Source organism: Benincasa hispida, chromosome 9 (assembly GCF_009727055.1).
Source record: "Benincasa hispida cultivar B227 chromosome 9, ASM972705v1, whole genome shotgun sequence".
NCBI classification, from domain to species: Eukaryota; Viridiplantae; Streptophyta; class Magnoliopsida; order Cucurbitales; family Cucurbitaceae; genus Benincasa; species Benincasa hispida.
The window spans coordinates 79810278-79830244 of record NC_052357.1 but is presented as its reverse complement, the minus strand read 5'-3'; the positions used below and the strand labels follow the sequence as shown (position 1 = coordinate 79830244).

The following is a 19967-nucleotide window of genomic DNA, read 5'->3' as shown; positions in this document are numbered from 1 at the left end:
TTTAAATGTACATATTGAACGTTATCAAATGGACCCTAAATGATTAATCTATAAAATTCTATAAAATCCAACAAAATCGAACCATCTTAGTTTTTTTTTTCTTCCTTTTAACAAAAAAACAAGATTTTAAATAATCATGTCCAATTTGTTTGACTATCTTTTTAATAATGTCTTTAAATTTTATATTTGTATTGTCCTTAATTTCCAATTATAAATTTACCTTTGTTAAAAAAAACATTTGAATTTATAGTCCAATTTTTTAAAAAATAAAAGCAAATCAAAATTTGATTTGAAATCCATCTAAATATTGAGAGTATAAAACATAACTCAAGTCAGAAGGATTTAGTTGGGACTTACCACATCTGGATTGGAAAAATTGTAGGGAGAACCCATTTTGAGGAACCAAATGAAAAATGACCTAAGATTTAAATTTGCTCGAAAAATGAAATTCCTACCCAACTACGCGTGAAAGTATCTATTTATCTCCTAAACGTATACAAAGATCGAATGCCACCACAAATTATTGCTCACTCCTCTCGTCTTAGACTCCTTCCTCCCATGCATCCTCATAGACAAATTAATCATTTTAAATGTTTTATACACATGTGAGGAAGGAGCGAGTGTACAATCAAATGGATCTATGTCTGAGTTTGTACGGAAGAAAGAAGTGAGAGAGATGGTCAGAGTTCGTGGTTGTGTCCAATCTTTTCGAGTGTAGCCGATAGTTTTATACAACTACGTAAGTAGAATGCTACTTTTTTGTAGGGTTGACAAAAAAATCCGACGGGACGGGGATTCCCCGGTTGGACCGGGGATGGGGTCAAACCGAAAAATTTATTCGGGGTATCCCCGCCCCAACCCCGACCCCGAATTTATATATATGTTTTTATCCCCTCCCTAGTCCCCTCTCCCTCTCTGCAATCTGCAACAAAACATCCTTCCCCTCTCGCTCTCGCTCATCCCTCCCCCTCCGTTGAAGTCTGCCACGAAGAATCTCCCGTGGGAAAACAGGGAATGGGGCCCCGCGAGGACCCCGTTTCCCCGACGGGGAATCCCCGCCCCCGTCCTCACCGGAGACAATTTTCTCCACGGGGCCGGAGCCGGGGGACGCTCCTTGCCCCGGCCCGACTCCGTTACCAACCCTACTTTTTTGTGCAAATTCAAACATTGGGCCATTTGGACCTTCAAAAGTGCAATCCGTCACTAGGCTAAGGCCGACAATTTTATCTTATGATACGACGTCATTTCACAGCCCAACCGGGATCAGTGACCTTCGCAAGGTATCGACTATCGACTGGAGCTCGGAGTGTGCATTCTGGGAAGCCATGGGGCGTGTTACCAACAGAACCAAGCCATCGGCGTCGGGAACCGCCGGCAAATCAGAAAATCGGCGGATGAGCAACGCCGACCGTTCGGCATACTTCGCGAGGAGAGAGGCGGCGAAGATATTGCGCCGTGTTCTTGAGGGAGATGCTCAACGTCGAGCCGTCGCCTCCATCAAGTCACTCGTTTATGCTCCATCTGTTCGGAATAAGAAGGGCACATTCGCTCTTGTTTGCAAGACTCTCAAATGTAAGTTCTGAACAAAGACTTTTTCCCGCAATGAATGCTGAAAATGTTTTTCAAACCGATTCTCGTGTAGATGTAAATAGGAATATTGGTTTTAGTTGAACATCTTGCTTTGCGTTTGCATTTTAGATTATTAATATTGTTACGCCACGGTTTTAGCTCTGCAACTTCGAACTGAATGGAAAGCTGAGCAATGAATTTTATGGATAATTGGAATCCTATTTATTTGATATGAATGATTCTATGCAAGCTAGGTAATTAGGTTTGCCTTCGTTCATCTGTGGTGATATTTGCAGCGTTGTAGCATAACCGCTAAGGTTCGTTTTGTAGCTCTATGAATTTTTTTGTTGTGTTATTAGACCTCCCCGTAATCAAGGATGTGCTTGAGGCTGCTGATTTATTGAGCAACAAATGGAAGGTACTCATGCATCTTCTTTATAGCTGCTCTCAGATCTGGTCTGATGACAGTTATTCTCTTACCATGATCGTTTGCAGTTCATTTGTTTCTCAAGTTTTGGCTAGTTCTGTCCGGATAGTTTTCTCATTCACTCAAAACACGCCATAACACTAACCTAATATTGTTGCAGAGGCAGAAGGAATTAATTTATGTCATCATGTATGATATCCTCTTAGGCCAGGTATTTTACTCACATGTATATCATAGCTCAAGACGATATCAGTTTATCATTATAAAAGGTCGACTCTGAAAATGTTTTATGATAGTTGAACAAGCTGGAGGAGTATTTATTATTGTTTAAATTCCCAGGACATTTTTAAATTTATTTACTTGAGATCAGTTTTGTCTATTGGGTGTGATTTGACAACATGAGCATAGCTTATCTGGCATAAGACATATTCTTAGCTTAAAGAGCTCAAATGTTCAAATCCCCTACTCCCAAATTGTTATACTAAAAGATTATATGGGCGTGGTTTTGAGTTTAGACGTATTTATACCATCAAGAGTTACTGCCTACTGGGTCGGGTAGGAGTTTGGAGGCCAAATCATGTAGTTCAATACAGAACATTTTTCCCCCTTTGGTGAGAGGCTTAGACTTTAGAGTAAGTTTGCAGTAGAAAATACTTTGATAGGGTATTGTTACAATTAAGTGTCTAATGAATATGCAGAAGCTGCTGCTACTGAGACTTCTGTAGCTCGCTTATTTTACATTTGGTGATGATTGGTATTATTTTATGGGAACTGTGCGTAGAAAACTCATTTAGCTGGCGATGCAGAGAAGTTTCTCATGCGGCAGCAAAGTGCTTTACAATCTGTGGTTAGACAGCTTTTGTCAAAGAAAAAAGCAAGCAATATTGAAGATTTAATAGCTCCTGGGGATGATCCTGGTGAGAGTTCTGTATAAATCTGTTGCTGGCCTGATTTCTACTAACTTAGTTATCAAGCTTATTCAGCTCTGAAGAGAATCATTGATTCAGGTGTTTCAAGGCCTCGTTTCATCCGCGTGAATACTCTGAAGATGGAGGTTCACACAGCAATAAAAGAATTAGGCAAAAAATATGCAGTGAGTTCCGAAATCTTTCCTAATAATTGTAGATGTGTATACCAGTAGAGTTCAATAGCCACAACGGGATCATCTTCCCATTAATGCACACTTCATCTTTTTATAAATTATTAATTATTCTAAGTGCCTTTCAGCCCCTTTAACCAATCCTTTTAAAAGATGCATAATTAACGTAGGAATAAAATCTGTCCTGAGTTTTGTTGTTGGTAAGGTTTATACTCCATTACAACGCTCGAGAAGAATTCCTTAATAGTGCTCTTGTTATGTCAAATAGGTTCAGAAGGATGACATGGTTCCTGACCTCTTGGTACTTCCTCCAGGCAGTGATTTACATGATCATCCTCTGGTTGCAGATGGAAGTATCTTCATGCAAGTAAGTCTCTAGTTTTATTGAGTCAATTATCACGAAGCATATATTTAAGGTCAAAGGTATCTGTTCTTCTTTTTGTTGTATAACAACAAGAGGGTATGAATGTTTGTAGGGGAAGGCTAGTTCAATGGTTGCAGTAGCCCTTGATCCCAAACCAGGATGGGAAGTAAGATCATATCACCTGTATTTACTTCAAGTTCACTTTGGAATTTGGATTGATTTTACCACGTGTTTTAGCTTTGTCCATCCTCCCCGTAGCATAATTACTCGAGCTTTAATACTTTCCATTCTGATATTTTGTATTATTGAAGGTCCTTGATGCATGTTCAGCTCCGGGTAACAAAACTGTCCACCTTGCCTCTCTCATGAAGGGGAAAGGAAGGATCATCGCATGTGAATTGAATGAAAACAGGGTCAAACGCTTACAACATACTATCAAACTATCTGGCGCTTCTAGTATCCTTTCTCGATTGTCTTGTCTACAGTGTTGTCTACGGCTGTTGTAGATACTTGATAGCAGCTCTCTATCTATCTGAATATTGCGTTATATTGTTTTCTTTATTTGGATTAGTTGCCTCACTTGTGAGCCTGCCATTTTAATGGGTTGAAGACTGAAGGGTAAAGCTATGTTCCCGTTTATGCCATTACTAGCTATTTTCCTGTAACTTGTACGTTACCTCGATTAACCTTAACCTTGGTGCAAGATATAGAAGTTTTGCATGGGGATTTCCTCAATCTTAATCCAAAAGATCCTTCATTATCCAAAGTAAGTTCACAGTGATCATCTTTTCTTCATGAATAACTAAAGCTTCTGCAATCGTGGTTGAAGTTGTTAACCCCCCCTTCGTTTTTTGCTTTTTCAAATGCTGACCTCTTAGATGTGGTTGGATCAGCCAAGCATTATAGCTTTAAGCCTTTACAGAGAAATCCCATTGCCCCCCAGGTTTTGACTTTTGACAGAATGATGGAAGTAATAGCCGTAGCCATCATTAGTTAGAGATTAGAATACTTCACGATTTCTAATTTGCTCGAGTAGGTGTAGACCGAAACCGAATCTTTTGCCACAACCTACTGATGTTCAGCTGAAAAATGTTATGTTCTTGATATCATCCTCTTTATATTCTAAGGTCCGTGCCATTCTTTTGGATCCTTCCTGCTCTGGATCTGGAACTGCAGCTGCTAGATTAGATCACTTGCTCCCATCACATGTTGAAGGTAACTCCAAGCATTGACTTAATTGGCAACATTCATAATCTATTATCTGTTGTATCTTCTTCTGGTTATTGATTGCTACCTCCATCATATCATCATGAATTTTGCAGGAAAAACCTCTGAGGATGACCTTGAACGACTAAACAAACTCGCCGCCTTCCAGAGAAAGGCTCTAGCGCATGCATTTTCCTGTGAGTTCATCCCGTTGTACATTTTTTTCTTCTTGGGATAGAGCCAATAAGAAAGTAGATTTAATATATTGAAGAACATTAGAAAATCTTCACACGTTCTTAATGTTCGAAAGGTTTAAAGACTTTCCCCTGTCCTTTCCTTCCTCATCTCTCAACTACCCCTTTACTCTCCCTATAATATATTCATATTTTACTCCAAACCGCTCAAAATAAACATTACATTGCCTGATCCTTGAACGACCCTTAATAAGTTGATCCACACCTCACATCTTGCCATCAAACCTTTTCTGTTTGCTGCTCGTGACCAATGTCATCTCATTGCAGTTCCAGCCGTAGAGAGAATTGTTTACAGTACTTGTTCCATTCATCAAGTTGAAAACGAAGATGTCGTCCAGTCACTATTACCTCTTGCTGAATCGCATGGTTTTCAACTGGATACTCCCTTCCCACAGTGGCAGCGACGAGGTCTCCCAGTGTTCGCTGGCGGTAAATATCAAAGATTGTTTGGTGTTTCTTCAACTCCCCCTCTTCAATTTAGTTATGACTTTATTGCACGATAAAACATTCCAAATTATCTTCTCATTATGCAGCTAACCATCTACTCCGAACCGATCCTGTGGAAGACAAAGAAGGGTTCTTCATAGCTCTTTTTACGAAGAAGCAGAGCACAACGCAGCCATTCCCCCGCAGATCAAATAGAGATAAAAGCTTTAGATATCGTGGTAGAAATGTCAGAAACAGTCGAGCAGTAGCATGCCCTCCTACCAAGATCTCCAAACTGTGGTTGTATCAGTATGCATTTTCGACAAGAACACGATGGAGAAAGAACCACTCCATCCAAAACTAGAAGAATAATTTGATTATTTTCGAAACAAAGCATAGTAGAATCAATCGATGGATTTTAGTTTAAAGTAAAAGACGTCATTTCTGATAGTAATGTGTCATAACCTTCTCTCGGAGGGCTTTTAGATTGGGGAAGATGTTCCACCGCAGGCGCTATTGGAACCATTAGGAACGCTTGGCGATACAAAATCAGTTGAAAAGATATCTCAAGCTTGAACAACTCTGCTCAGGTCAGTAGAACTTACATTACAATTCGACCTTAGCTTTTCATTGTTATCTTTTAAGTTTATAATATTGCTTAGCGGCTCATAGATATTATTGGATATTTATACGACACCAACCCAGGAAAGGAGAAAAAAATCGTTCAAATAGAACAGCAAACGGTAGATATTTCTGATAAAACCTTAAAATACTCATTAACATAAACCTTCAACACACACTACAGAGGTAAAGTAACCCCCACTTAACAGTCATTACATCAGAAAACCACCAAAAAGAGAGAAAAAGAAAAAAGAAAAAAACACCATGTGCCATTTTCTGAAAACTCATGATCCAAAGATTGGACGTAGGAATTACCGACACTCCCCGCCCCATCAATTGACCTTAACCTCAACGATCTTGGGCTTCTTAGGTTCAGGTGGTGGCAACTTTTGCACAGTCACAGTGAGCACACCATCCTGACAAACCGCCGAGATTGCATCAGTGTTGGCATTATCCGGCAACACAAATTTTCTCATTAACTTGCCAACTCTCCTCTCCATCCTCACATACTTAGCCCCTTCTTTCTCCTCCTCCCTCTTCCTCTCACCACTTATCAGTAGCACATTGTCATCCTCAACCTGAACCTTGATGTCTCCGACCTTCAGTCCCGGCATGTCCACGACAAAAACGTAGGAATTCGTATACTCCTTGACGTCAGCCGGAGTGGCTGCCATGGCCTTGGCGTCCCGAACGTAGGTCCGGGTCGGGGCGCTGAACGACTTGTCGGCCTCGTCGGCGAGGTCCATCACGTGCTGGAGAGTGGAGAAGATTGGGGAGTCTAAGCCCATGATTCTGAGATCCATTTTCCTCTTGTTAGTTGGAGAAATTCTGGGAAAAGAACACAGTAGAAATGCTTGTGCGAAGGAAAATTTTGGTTATGGAAGATGTTCTCGACTCTGGAGTAGCTATTTTCGTTGTGGCGATCAAAGAATGGTCGGTTGGGTTTTATAGGTGTGTGTGCTGTGAATGAGTGAGAGTGAAGGAGGAGGAATTTTCTGGAAGTGTTGAGAAGAGTTGGAAGAAGGAGGTTCCAGGAGCTTCTATCGCATTCCTCGTTTGAGTTCTGGAAGTTGACGGAGGATAAAATGACAATAAAGTCCTTGTCGTTTGAGAATATTATGGAGAAAAAAAAATAGAAGAAAACTTTTAATTGGTTTTTCCAATATTTCTCTTTTTCAGGAAAAAATTTTCAAGGGCAGGTGAACGTTTAACTTTTACCTGAAGTCAGTAAATTTTTGTGAATTTTTACTTTAATTGTCAATTTCCTCACATTGAAATCTAAACTTTAATATAAACTAGAAATTTGTAATCTTTATCCTGCATTTAATCTCTATTAATCACCTACTTGTCTTATTATGGTAAAAAAGTTCTAAAAATTTATTAGAATTTATTAATTCTATGTTAAGTTATAAATAATACTGAACTTTTGCTATTTGTGAAATAATCCTCACAATCTTTCAAACAATCGTTCAAAAGTTGTGATTCAAAATTATCATTAGAGTAGATCATGTATGTCTATCATAATTGATGTACCCCGTCTCAAGATTGTAGTTTTAAGTTTACATATCTGACAATGTCAAATTGAACGAGTAAATTTTAATATGTACTCCTTTCTAAATCATAGTTGAATCTCCCGATCTTCCGATTGTTACACTGAAAAAAAAAAATGAAACTCTAGTAAACAAAGTTTTATCTCCTTAATTAATCAGCAAATTATTAATCAATATTTTGCATACAAGTTGTCAATATGAGTGAATTCAACAACGTTAACAACTCTCATATAATTCACATTAAATTTTCTTTTCGGCGTAAGATTAGATCTACTTGTTTCATATTTAATATACCAAAAAAATGTAACCGAGTAATACAGTTAACTTCTTTTTCACTTTGACAATTAGAACCAGAACTTTTTATTCTTTTCTTAACCGTATTTTTATTTATATGGGACGAGGGATTGTAACCTCCAACCTCGAAAATGAGCCGAAATTTATTAATCATAATCACTATTAATAATATATTTGATCATAAAAATTCATAAAAACCTTAAAAAAATTAAGGTTTCAACGGCAATAAAATTTATTATAGACATCACAATATATTTGATCATAAAAATTCATAAAAACCTTAAAAAAATTAAGGTTTCAACGGCAATAAAATTTATTATAGACATCACATGATAAAACACTTTTTTTTTTTCTTTTTGGAGTTCTTACATGATAAACACACTCGATATTTTAGCATTCATTCTATGCACATCGCCATCTTTCCGACAAATTTACATCCATTCAACCCAACGAACCCAGAAGAAGTACCAAACACACACACACACACACAAACCTCCCAAAAGCAAAAAAAAAAAAAAAATCAAAACAAAACAAAATGCGAGAGTCGCATTACTATTACATTACAAAACAAAACAAAACAAAGACAAGCCCTCACCCCACATGAACCTCAATATTCTTAGCCGCCTTGGGCTCCGGCGGCGGCTTCTTCTCCACCATGATCGACAACACTCCATCCTGGTACGCCGCCGACACTTTGTCGGTGTCGGTGGCTTCCGGGAGGCCAAATTTCTTCAAGTATTTTCCCAGCCTCCTCTCCTTTCTCACAAGTTTCCCTTCCTTAACTTTTTCACTTTCTCTCTTCCTCTCACCGCTCACAACCAACTGGCTATCCTCTATTTTGACCTTTATTTGGTCGGATTTCAGGCCAGGCATGTCGATGGTGAATTGGTACGAGTTTGGATATTCCACCACGTCCGCCGGAGTTGCCGCCATCGCCTTTGCGTCCCTCACGTAGGCGCGTGACGGCGCGTGGTGGCTGCACTGCCCTGGCTCGTCGGTGAAGTCCAGAAGGTCGTGGAGGGCGTTCAGGAATATTGGGTCGAATCCCATTTTGGCTATGTCCATTTTTGGTGATTATTGTGGAAAGGGGCATTCAGGATTAATGTTTATGTCTTACATGCGTGTATATATAGGGGTCGGAATTTGATATTTCCTTCTTTTTTTTCCTACAAGAACTGGGGGTACGGTTGGAATTAGAGAAGGAAGAAAAAACCAAAATAATAATAATAATAATAAAACCAAAAAAAGGAAAAAAATGTGGAGAGATAAAATGAGTAATACTCAATATAATCACACACATGTAAAAAAGGAAAAAAAATTAAAGTGTTTCAAAAATTATTTTCAGCATTTTGAACAGTTGTGAATTACTCCATTTTTTATAAATGATTTCTTTTTAAAATAAATTTACGATGGAGTATTTTATAACTGATTTGTTTTTAAAATAAATTTACGAAAGTTACTCTAAACACATTCATGATAATTTATGATTAAATAATTAAATGAAATATATAAAAATAGTATAACTTACAATAATGCACTAAGTATTTCTTAAAAATTTACTATTTTTTAAATATGACTTTTCTTAATGTCTTTATTCAGGTTAAGCAAATATAAGTTGGTGATAATTCACATGTATTATTTAAACTAAAAGTTGGAATCTTCCAATTAAGCCTAGTAATTTTCAATGGACTTCTAAACTTATAAAATTAGGAAATTTATTAGATATAAAATAATTTGTTTTTATAAGAGTTTATCGTACACTTTCAAAATTAACTATTCATTGCTCATACAATTAAAAGTCAACACTGCACTGGATAATATTTGATTTTTATAATTTAAACTTATTAATACTACTTTTATCTAAAAATTTCTTAGTTTTACCATTCACTCATAGTTAACGCATATAGTTTGAATTCAAATTAATAATAATAATTTAGTCTCTGGTAATCATTTATATATACTTTCGATTTATAGATTTATTGTTTATGGTTTTGAGAACGTCAAATTTTGAAAACTAAAGAAGAAATTTTTTTGAAAAATCAAGTCCAATTTTCAAATATATATAGTTCAAAATAAAATGAATCATTTTTTAAAGAAGTTAATTTGAAAGTGAGAGAAACAGCTAGGAATAGGTTGATGGATTTCAATGTGCCACACAGCCAACAAAAAACTTTTCGGTGAATTTTATCACTTACACGATGCTACGTACGTGGCTTCCATCTTAAACGACAACCTCCACGTGGAATTGAGCCTAGAACGACGTGGCATTAGCAGCCGATGAGCAATTCTCCGACATGTGGACCCGTTAAGCCGAACCCATTATACTCGGCCCAAAAAGCCCACCTTCATATCGGGCTTAGAGAATGGATCGCGAAAAATGGGCCTGAGGCAATACCGGCCCAATATTAGTAGGTCGGTAGCCCACAGAATTCCATTTCTCCATAAAACGCTCCGCATTCTGTTCTCGCCGTAATATGTTCCGAAAATGTGAACCCAAACCAAATCAAAGAGCCAATGGTTTCCCTTAATCTCTCTGAAACCGACCATGGATTTGCAAATAGATTGAGCAAAAACGAAGCCGTCACCTTTTTTAACAGAACTGTACAGAAGTGATGAAAAATGAAGTGATTATCATTGTGTCAGAGCAAAAACTATGTGCTGATTTAGTTCTGTTGCCAGACTCTGGTTCTTCACCACCCCAAAAATGGGATTTCAATCAAAATTGCAGAGAAACAATAGAAAAATGAATACTTAGGATCTGACTTCTGATGAGTATTATAAAGAATTGTATGGTTTTGTTAATGGGGGAATTTTTAATGGAAGTGTCAACTTGGAAGAGACAATGGAAACAGAAGAGACCAAGACCCAAATGGATAACCCACAGAATTGTGGCTTTTTTGGCTTTTGGGTTCATCCTTAAAAGAGGCTAATGTCTAAAAATGACCTCGACATGGTGATGGACACGTGTCCACCCTCCTCGATCCTCAAAACCCTCGCGAACCTCCATAAATCTTGTCCTTTCTTCCTACTTACAGCTCTTTATTCATTTCCTTCGCCTCCATTTTCGCTCTCAGACTTACACTCTGTTTTCTGGGTTTTCTCCTTTCCAATTAAGGAGTTTTTCTGTATTTGGGTTTGTGTTATTTTGTTGCTGAAATCACCTGATTTCATTTTTTCCCCTTCCCTTTGCCGCGTTGGGTTGTGACTTCTGAGAAGGAACCCCACGATCGTATTGGATTTCGTGGTGAGATGAGTCCAATCTCAGAATCTATTACAAGAGGAAAGCATTATTACTCCATTTATTGCCGTTATTGTGTCTTGTAGTTCAGCTTCTGATCTCCCCTTTTCGTTTCTATGACCCTTTTCATTTGGGTCTTTTCTGGATTTCATTTTTGAAGTGTTTTTGTTTTTGTTTTTATGAGTTAGTTCTGTTAGACGAGATAAGAACTGTGATTTCATAGTTTGGAGAAGGAAGACGGGTATCTGGTTTCTGGGGTCGTTTGTGATTAGTGTTAGAACTGGCTAAGATGAGCCTGGATGCAGCTGAGGATGAATCAACCTCTGAAATTCATATTCCAGCAGAGATTGATTGGGATATGTTAGACAAATCCAAATTCTTTTTTCTGGGGGCTGCTTTATTTTCAGGTGTATCAACAGCACTTTATCCTATTGTTGTTTTGAAAACTCGACTCCAGGTTTCAGCTACCAAGGTATCATGCTTTAAAATGTCATATTCTATCATGCGTCATGAAGGCTTAAGAGGATTCTACAGAGGGTTTGGAACCTCTTTAATGGGAACTATCCCAGCTCGAGCCTTTTACATGGCAGCTCTTGAAGTGACCAAGAGTGGTGTTGGAAGTGCAACGATTAAGCTAGGCTTTTCAGACACCACAGCCATGGCTATAGCCAATGCAGCTGCAGGGTTGAGCTCGGCCATGGCTGCTCAATTGGTCTGGACTCCAATAGATGTTGTAAGCCAAAGACTAATGGTTCAGGGCTGCAATATCAATGCTAAAACCAGTGTTTCTAATCTTAATTCTTGCGTCTATAAAAATGGTATTGACGCGTTTAGAAAGATCATTTATGCTGATGGTTTGCGAGGATTATATAGGGGATTTGGGATTTCAATATTGACATATGCTCCATCAAATGCAGTTTGGTGGACTTCTTACTCTGTAGCTCACAGACTCATTTGGAGTGGTCTAGGCTACTACACAAGTAAGAAGGATGAGAGTTGTATTAGTGGTGGCTATGGCTTTAAAGCAGATTCTAAGGCAACAGTGGCAGTTCAGGGGTTGAGTGCAGCCTTGGCCAGTGGAGTTTCTGCAATCATAACAATGCCACTGGATACCATCAAGACTAGATTGCAAGTTTTGGATGGAGAAGAAAATGGCCAAAGACGCCCTCTAACAGCATTGCAGACGGTAAGGAACTTGGTGAAGGAAGGCGGGCTGAATGCTTGTTACAGAGGGCTTGGACCGAGGTGGGCTTCGATGGCCATGTCGGCGACCACCATGATCACAACCTATGAGTTTCTCAAACGGCTGTCTACTAAGAACCAAGATTGTTCGAGCAGATGATGATAGATATACAAAGGAAACATTGCAAGTTACATGATTGCCATTTTCTGACCATATACAATAATGGTTTGGATATTTTCCTCGAGGCAGATAATGTATGCCCTTTTCTTTTACTTAAGTAATTCCGCTGTTGTTGGGTAGACTTTGTTCAAGATCATACTGAAAATGACATGAAAACTTGTAATGCTTACACCTTATCAATAAGGCAATTCATTGTTCCTTTCATTTCCCTTGTACAAACGTTTGTGCTAATATAAACTAGTTATCAATGATTTGTATTCTATTGTATGCTTCCAAGAAATGTGATCTTCTACTAGGCCTATCTTATTTGCTGACTGTTGTTGCTTTTCAACTATGAAGATCTGATCATTCAAATTTGAAGATTTTTTTTTTTTTTTTTTAATTGTTCTTTTGGTATTAAACTTTAAATTTCGAATTTTACACCTGTTCCAGAGTGATAGTTTCAAAGTATCGACTTATTTTTCCAATTTTGTTGTTGGGCGGGAAATCCTACTATTGATAATGATCGCCTCGTGTTCATGGCCTACCCCACTAATACATTGGGAGGCTTCATTCACTCTAAGGTCGGTTCCAGGAGTAATAATGATTAGAAGTCATAAAAAATTTTCTCTGAAAGATCAACAGGAACTTGGAGAAATTTTCAAACATTCCAAGCCCTTACATTTTGGCCACCCCTAGTAGATGTGGAGTCAACAAAAATCATAAGTTTTTTTTTAATTTAACATCTTCTAAAGTGAAAATCCCACTGTTATTTATCTCCTTAAGGTTTGTATTTCGTTGCAAGGATGAAGAATCTTGATTACTTATTTCTTCAATGTCTGTTTGTTCTCAAGAGGATTGTGGTGCATACTGCCTTATGAATTTGCTGTTAATTGAACTTTCACCATAGATAATCTTCTTTCATTTTTTTACCAATTAGAAACATTTTTGGTACCATGGTTGTGAGAAATGTTCTGAAGAAAAAGAAGTGCATTTACATTATAAAACTGTCCAAGTCCAGAAGTTTTCAATCACAAAACGATCCAAAGTAACAGATAATTTGACACAGGCTTTTTTGCCTTTCACCATCTTTGAGTGGATTTGTGGTTTTCTAACTTTTCTTTATTGTTCGTTGTTTGTGACTACCAATGCTTCATGGTTAAAATTTCTGTTTCCTATAACTCAGTAGTGTTGATGAACGAGGAGGCTTAATCACCATCATCTAAGAAGCTAAATTTCTGTTTTCCATGAACTGATCTCCCTTCCAGCATCTTGTCTCGCACTGTTAACATTTAGCTACTTATGTTTAATGTTCTGTATCTATTTTCGTCACTGTTGCTACAAATTGATACTCGTTATTTCTTTTAGTTAGTTTTTCTCTCCTTTCATTTGCAGGGGAGAACAAAACAAACAAATAAGGTCTGTGCTTTAATGATTCAGTCTGCTCAGTGAGAGATAATGAAGTGTTTGAATTGAATCCTCTGTCTGTTTTCCTTGTATGATAGCAAGCAACAGAGGAGTATCCTATAAGTAACTAACGGCCACCGGTTTCATCCAGTTCAGAAATGTTAGGATCCTTCAGTTGTAAAGTTGTGCTAACTTTTGTTTTCAAGGATACCATTACTAAGAAGTGGATGTAACAACAATCAGGAAATAACTTTAAAAGGTAGTGTTGGAGGGAGGCCTACACAGCTCTCAACAGGTGAACTTTCATCTTCATGTCTTCTATTTCTTCCTGGCCTTTTATACTTACTCTGAGAATTTGAAGTCTAAATGAGAGAGATAATTTGTAATCATTATGTTTGATTTGAGGGTTTTGCTTACTTCCGTTAATGTCACATCAGTCGAGCCAAAATAGAATGTGGGTGTTGAATGATCGTAAAGAGAATGTTTGCATGAGAACATGGATTTAACAAAGGAGGTCAGAACGTATCCATTTATTCTTTGGAGGATCTTTCATGTGAGGGTGGATTTTTCACAGTCTATTGCTAAATATTTAGAAAATTAGGTTGTATATGTGTGATTATTCCAATGGGGCAAATATCTGTCAAATCAAGACTTGGTTGATGCTATGAGTTTCTCTTCTGTTTTATGTTTGCTCACTGAATATCTGTTCGATAGGATTATTTTCTGCCAAGTCTCATTTGTCATACTACTTGGAGGACCTTAGTAACAAACCCATTCTATATGTTACAAGCTGGTACGTTTACGAGACATGAATTCCCTCCTGTTCTTGAAGAAAGGCAATAATTCTTAGTTTCTTGGTCTCTTTACGCTTCAGTCTGACTTTGTCGAAATCAGCCTGTTGTCTTTCTGCTTCGTCTATTTTCTTGTCTGTGCGATGACTTGTTGATTGAGATTGGTAGGTTTGAGATGCTATCTGAGGAATGATTCGTCTCAAACTGCATTAGAAAGAACTTTTTTCTCTGTTCATGAGTTAGTATTTACTCGTTATTACTAAAACAAACCTTCAAACCCATTCTCTATATGGAAAAAAAAAAATTGTTTTTGAGAAGTTGGAAAAAAATTTACACCATTCTTAAATACCACCTGGTTGCATATTCATTCATTGAAGAGTTTACATTATATTGAATGTTAAAATTCCTGTGAGGTTCTTTTAAGGGAGAAATTTTCGGGTTGTTTGAAGCTTAGAGGTTTCATTTGCTTGAGCATCAGAACCATCGGGCAAAGCCATGATATGGAGTCTAACATTATCCATTCTATCCATGGCAGAAACAAGAGTGCTTCTTATCTCGGCTTGGTCGCAGCAGTGAATTAGCCCAGTAGAGCTTACGTTTGATGGGATTACGCTCTTTCCTTCTAATCGGGAAATCAACAGGAGATAGTTGGTTGCCTTTGCCTCTTCCAAGAGCCTGCCAAGTCCACAACGGTCAGCCGCAGAACCTTTTGTCACCGAACTGACACAGATGAAACCCTGCATCAAAACACCATCAGGCATCAGGTCTCTATGTTTTTTCTTGAAGAATATTTTGATTTCTTCAACAATACAAGTTTTCTTTTCTCAAATTTAATGCTTTGGATTGAAAAAGTTAATTAGGCCTTGTCTTTTAGTAATTTCTATAGTTCCTATTTCTTGTTACTCATTTGCCGTTCTCAATAAGATGTATTTTTTCACCGTTTCTGTATTATTACTCTTTTTAGTTTCTTGTTTCTTCATATAACTGAACTATGAAACAAAGAATGTGAAACAGAAAAAAAAAACTTACAAATTGGGTATGTAATTACCTCTTCGGTTCTTTGGATATCCATTCCGAAACGAACTTCCCCCGGTTCAGGAATCATTTCAAGTGCAACTTCTGATACTCCAGGCAGAAACCATAGCCTTATTCCATGCACAACTCGCAGGTTTGGAGTGTTGTTTTGTTGCTTGCTCCACCATGATTCTTTTCCTGTGTTCCTATTTCTCTTCTTCGTATGAAGAAAATTTTAAACCAAACTAACAAAGTGAGAATCAACATCGGATTTGCAGATGGGATGTTAAGGAGTGACCTGAATTAAGGTCTACAATCAAGCCGATATGCATATTACCTGAGTTACATTAACTATCTGTTCTGTTTGAATATTGACAAACACCAGAGGTGCTCCTGAAGAAACTGCAGCACAAAACCAGGCCATACACCGGCTAGTCGTGGCCTCCATGGAGTGCTCACCTTTCAATGGCATAAACAGGATGGAGCTTATGACTGAAGAACGATGGTCAGGAAGATGTAGGTCGAGTTTCTTGCTCCATTCATATTTCACACCTCTTCTGTTAAATTCTTTGCCATCCAGGTTTGATATTCTTCTACTCATTTCTGCAAACATCAAACTTTGTTATGTTTTCAATTCAAATCCCTTCAATTCAAGTTGTTTACAAACCAGCTCACCCTGCAGTTCAGAGCACTGGTCCAAGGTGAGATCGCCGAGTATCGCGACATGGCGATCATCAGTTGCCGCTCGAATGGTAAATTTTCTTTGCAAAATTGATGCCTTCTCTTGGATGATGCGTGCTCGAAGCTTAAGCGTGGCATCTCCACGCTTCACCTTCAACCAGACAACCTCAAACTGCTGGTTGATCTTGCCCAGATGCGAACTAAGATCAGCCTTGGCCTTGGCCGATATGAACAGCTCGTCGTTATCACCTTCTGCAACCCCTTCGATTACATCTCCAGGTAACGGCATTGTCTCATCCCAATCCTCCATGGCTTCTTGCTTCACTTTTTTGACACAAACGACTGTTTGAAGATTACTCATTTTTTAGGATTTTGAAAGATCAGTGTGATATTGACTGCATGTCCTTGAGCTTAAATTCAAGAAAATGGTGGTGGCATTGGATCTGATTATTTCTTGAATATGTTTCGAACATCTCAATGGTGTGGGATTTTAGGACTTTACGCCTAGGAATTTGGCGATTTCAATTACTTTATTACTACTTGGGATCTGTATCAATTTATAATTAGATTTGGTTTGTAGTTAATCACAGATTCCAACATAGTAAATAATATGCTTAGTCGACTAAACCAAGGATCTTCCTTTTATGTTAAATATGTCTTATACACAATTATGCTTAGTCCATATAATTATTCATTAATAATTTTATCAACATTCTTATAAATTTCGAACAAACAATTCTTGCTTACTGACTTTTAGAAAAATTGCATTGTATGGCAATACATTTTAAGACATCAAAGTCATGACTTCAACTTTTTTATAATTGTAGGTGGGACAATTCCATAGCAATCACATAGAAATCAGATAGCAATCAAATTTTCAGGTGGAAGTTTTTTGATATGTTTGCAAAAAAGCAAAACCTAGAATGTGTCCAATTTTCAATTTTTTTTAATTAAAGTTGCAATGGCGCATTTTATTTATTTATTTTATTATTTTAACTAGACTCCCAATACTTCTTAGAAAAATGAATTACAAAGATCAAGATCAACATTTTAATTCTTATTATTTGATAGTAACTTGTAATAATAAATACACAAATTGATTTGAGCATTTCTATTGAATGGAGTGAGGACGATGCCATCAATTTGTTATCGACCTGGGAATTGGAGGTAAGTTAGAAGTCAAGAAGGTGAATCCGAAACCTTTTCACCAATCCTCTGGTAAGCATGCCTACAAACAAGGTTTCACAATGAGCCTTCCGTATTAAGTTGCCTCACAATGATAAAAGATAGCTTGCTTACGAAGGCGAAAGGAACAAGTGGAGTATACAAAAGGTGATGGGTGAAAAAAGTTAAGTAGGAACAAGGGTTAGGTTAGGTATCGATCACGATTTGACTCTGTCTTTTCACATGTGGCGACGTATAGTTTGTAAATTTGCTTACCTTAATCAACATCAAGCCTCTCTCTGTTTCGAAAACTGGACATCTAAATGTTTTGCGCTCACAACTGCCATCGATGGAGGAGTTGGGAGTGGTTGAACTTTGAGAGAGACTAGAAGAGGCGTGGAAAAAGCATAATATAATAGGTTAGGGTTAGGATTAAATAAAGAGTCTTTTCTTAGACACGAGATCAGCGAGCAGAAGCAAGACTAACATCGAAAAATCCACATTTCTTATATTTAAAAGTTGAATAAGTGAAATAGTACTGAAAAGGAGTCAGAGTCTCTTAAGAAAGGAAGAATAAAAATCATATCACAACTTGGTTTGTTCTAAAATAAAATCATAATATGTTTTTTAGCTAAGGAGTAACTACCTTATTTATTTATTTTTTTTTCAGAAAAGAAGAGCTGCTTCATATTATAATTTATATTAATGGACATTACTATTAATTTGTATACAATAATAATAATAATAATAAATTGAAAGGCGGATTCCCCTTTGATGTGGAAGCAAGGTTCACAAAAGAAAATAAAAAATAAAAAAACAAAGAAAAGGATTATGTGCTTCAAATTGTTGTTGTTTTCCTGGAGAATTAGACATGTCTGTTTGTCTGTCCTTTAACCTACATGCCTAAAACTTAGAAATCCTCATTTTGGTACAAATTTTGATATGATGGGATAGAATGTATAGAAATAAAGATGTGGAGAATGAATTACCTACTCTTAACCGTTAAAAATAATGAACTTTCTCAGACGGCGACATTATTCATATATATAGTCTTGATGAAGTAATGAAAAGTAAATCAGTAAAATTTTGAGAGGGTTACCCTAAATTTAGGAGGAAACGGATTTTAGAGTTCATTAAGACTATAGGACTCACACTTCCCTCCAGACTTCTTAAAAATGTATTAAATTCAAGTTTAAGTTTGATTTGAATTGTGCTATTTTAATGAACTTTTAAACTTTTTATTATAATGTTCTCCTTTCTCCCATCTGTGTGTTTTTTTTTTTCCTTTCTTTATTCTAATTACTCACTTAAAAATCCTACAAATAAAATCTTTGAAAAGAAAAAAGAAAAAAGAAAAGGAGAAAAGAACAGAAACGACGGCGTTTTAATCAGGTACAATTCCAGCACAAAACTGAGCCAATTCTTGGCGTAGCCTTTCCATTTCAGCCTCAGCTCTGGCCTTCGTCTCTGCATCTCTCGATCTCAATTTCGTCCCCAACGCTTCCATCTTCCTCTGATAACTCTTCACCTGACATCCCATTTTCATTTTCCAAGAAAACCCCATTAATGATGAAAACATTTGGGGAGAAAAATTAGAAAAAGGAGAAAAAATAAAGGACCTTTCTGTAAGGCCAGCGGCGGAGCCCACTTCGGCGGCAGATCTTCTTGACGACAGTGAGACAAAGGTTCATCTTCTTCGCTGCCTCGCTGATTGGAAGGTGAAGATATTCTCTCAAATCGTTCACCGTCATTCTTCCGGCTCTTTGTCTCTGTTCCGATTGACATTTAAGGAAAAAAAAAAACAGAGTCACTCTGTTTTACTCTGCTTTTATGAACCACCATTATATGCTTTTTTTTTCTTTTTTCTGTCGGAGGATTTTTCATTTTTACGGACCTGTCTTGCAAGTGGTGTTTGAGGAACTCGCCGGCGACCTCCGAACTCAGGCGCCGGATGTGGTTGTTGCTCCATTTGGATTTGATCTTCTCTCTCTTCTTCTACATCGAATTCTTCTTCTCCCTCTGCAACTCAAGTTATGGAATTAGTAAGCACATTTTCAGTTTATCTGTACCTAATAGTTAATTTTGAAATAACAATTTGACACGTGTCAAACTTGTTTTATAAATATTTTGATTTGGACCGTTCTCAGATATAGAAGAATAAATTAATTTATTCATAAATATATCAAAATATTACTATTTATTAGTGATAAACACAAATATGATATTAGTGATAAATACACATGGACAACATATTTGTGTCTATCACTGATAAACAGTAATATTTTGTTATATTTGAAAATATTTCAAGTAATTTTTTTTATTTAAAATAATTTTTTAATATAAATATATGATTATAGTATTAAAGTGTATAGAAGCTATATTTTTTCTTTCACGTTTAGAAAGTCATTTCAAACAAATCATTGACTTTAAGGCATAAGGTATATAAAAAGATACATATTTGATAATGATCATAACAATCTAGAAAATGAAGAGTATGTCTGTAATGACTTGGTTCATTAA

The 19967-nt window shown here is 37.0% G+C and overlaps 5 protein-coding genes across 14 annotated transcripts; 2 read left to right on the top strand and 3 right to left on the bottom strand.

Annotated features, from left to right (window-relative positions):
* The first annotated feature begins 1225 nt into the window (after window positions 1-1225).
* Window positions 1226-6225, top strand: LOC120085928 (28S rRNA (cytosine-C(5))-methyltransferase-like). Of its 4 annotated transcripts, none has more exons than XM_039042253.1 (13): window positions 1226-1572; window positions 1929-1987; window positions 2157-2207; window positions 2778-2913; window positions 3004-3089; window positions 3364-3462; window positions 3572-3625; window positions 3771-3915; window positions 4164-4225; window positions 4587-4674; window positions 4782-4862; window positions 5187-5348; window positions 5453-6225. In XM_039042253.1, exons 1-13 carry the CDS (start codon window positions 1326-1328, stop codon window positions 5707-5709), a joined length of 1527 nt encoding a protein of 508 aa, XP_038898181.1. In that variant the 5' UTR covers window positions 1226-1325; the 3' UTR covers window positions 5710-6225. The 4 variants fall into 4 exon arrangements, with proteins under 4 accessions (XP_038898181.1, XP_038898177.1, XP_038898178.1 ...); XM_039042249.1 differs by having other exon boundaries at window positions 1228-1572; window positions 4170-4225; XM_039042250.1 differs by lacking the exon at window positions 2157-2207 and having other exon boundaries at window positions 1230-1572.
* Window positions 6096-7043, bottom strand: LOC120085929 (17.9 kDa class II heat shock protein-like). The gene has a single exon (XM_039042254.1). It carries the CDS (start codon window positions 6767-6769, stop codon window positions 6299-6301), a length of 471 nt encoding a protein of 156 aa, XP_038898182.1. The 5' UTR covers window positions 6770-7043; the 3' UTR covers window positions 6096-6298.
* Window positions 7044-8080: 1037 nt separating this feature from the next.
* Window positions 8081-8978, bottom strand: LOC120085703 (17.3 kDa class II heat shock protein-like). The gene has a single exon (XM_039041854.1). It carries the CDS (start codon window positions 8873-8875, stop codon window positions 8402-8404), a length of 474 nt encoding a protein of 157 aa, XP_038897782.1. The 5' UTR covers window positions 8876-8978; the 3' UTR covers window positions 8081-8401.
* Window positions 8979-10312: 1334 nt separating this feature from the next.
* On the top strand, window positions 10313-16368 carry LOC120085701 (solute carrier family 25 member 44-like). 7 transcript variants are annotated; one of them, XM_039041850.1, is made up of 6 exons: window positions 10313-12485; window positions 13786-14092; window positions 15124-15352; window positions 15687-15756; window positions 15881-16182; window positions 16285-16368. In XM_039041850.1, the coding sequence occupies exon 1, from the start codon at window positions 11338-11340 to the stop codon at window positions 12388-12390; it is 1053 nt and encodes a 350-aa protein (XP_038897778.1). In that variant the 5' UTR covers window positions 10313-11337; the 3' UTR covers window positions 12391-12485; window positions 13786-14092; window positions 15124-15352; window positions 15687-15756; window positions 15881-16182; window positions 16285-16368. The 7 variants fall into 7 exon arrangements, with proteins under 7 accessions (XP_038897778.1, XP_038897775.1, XP_038897780.1 ...); XM_039041847.1 differs by having other exon boundaries at window positions 13786-13809; window positions 13896-14092; window positions 15124-16182; XM_039041852.1 differs by lacking the exon at window positions 15687-15756 and having other exon boundaries at window positions 15988-16182.
* Window positions 15008-16644, bottom strand: LOC120084924. Its single transcript, XM_039040733.1, has 4 exons — window positions 16278-16644; window positions 15940-16205; window positions 15637-15819; window positions 15008-15325 (listed from the first exon to the last, which is right to left on the bottom strand). Exons 1-4 carry the CDS (start codon window positions 16642-16644, stop codon window positions 15008-15010), a joined length of 1134 nt encoding a protein of 377 aa, XP_038896661.1.
* Between the last annotated feature and the right edge of the window lie 3323 nt (window positions 16645-19967).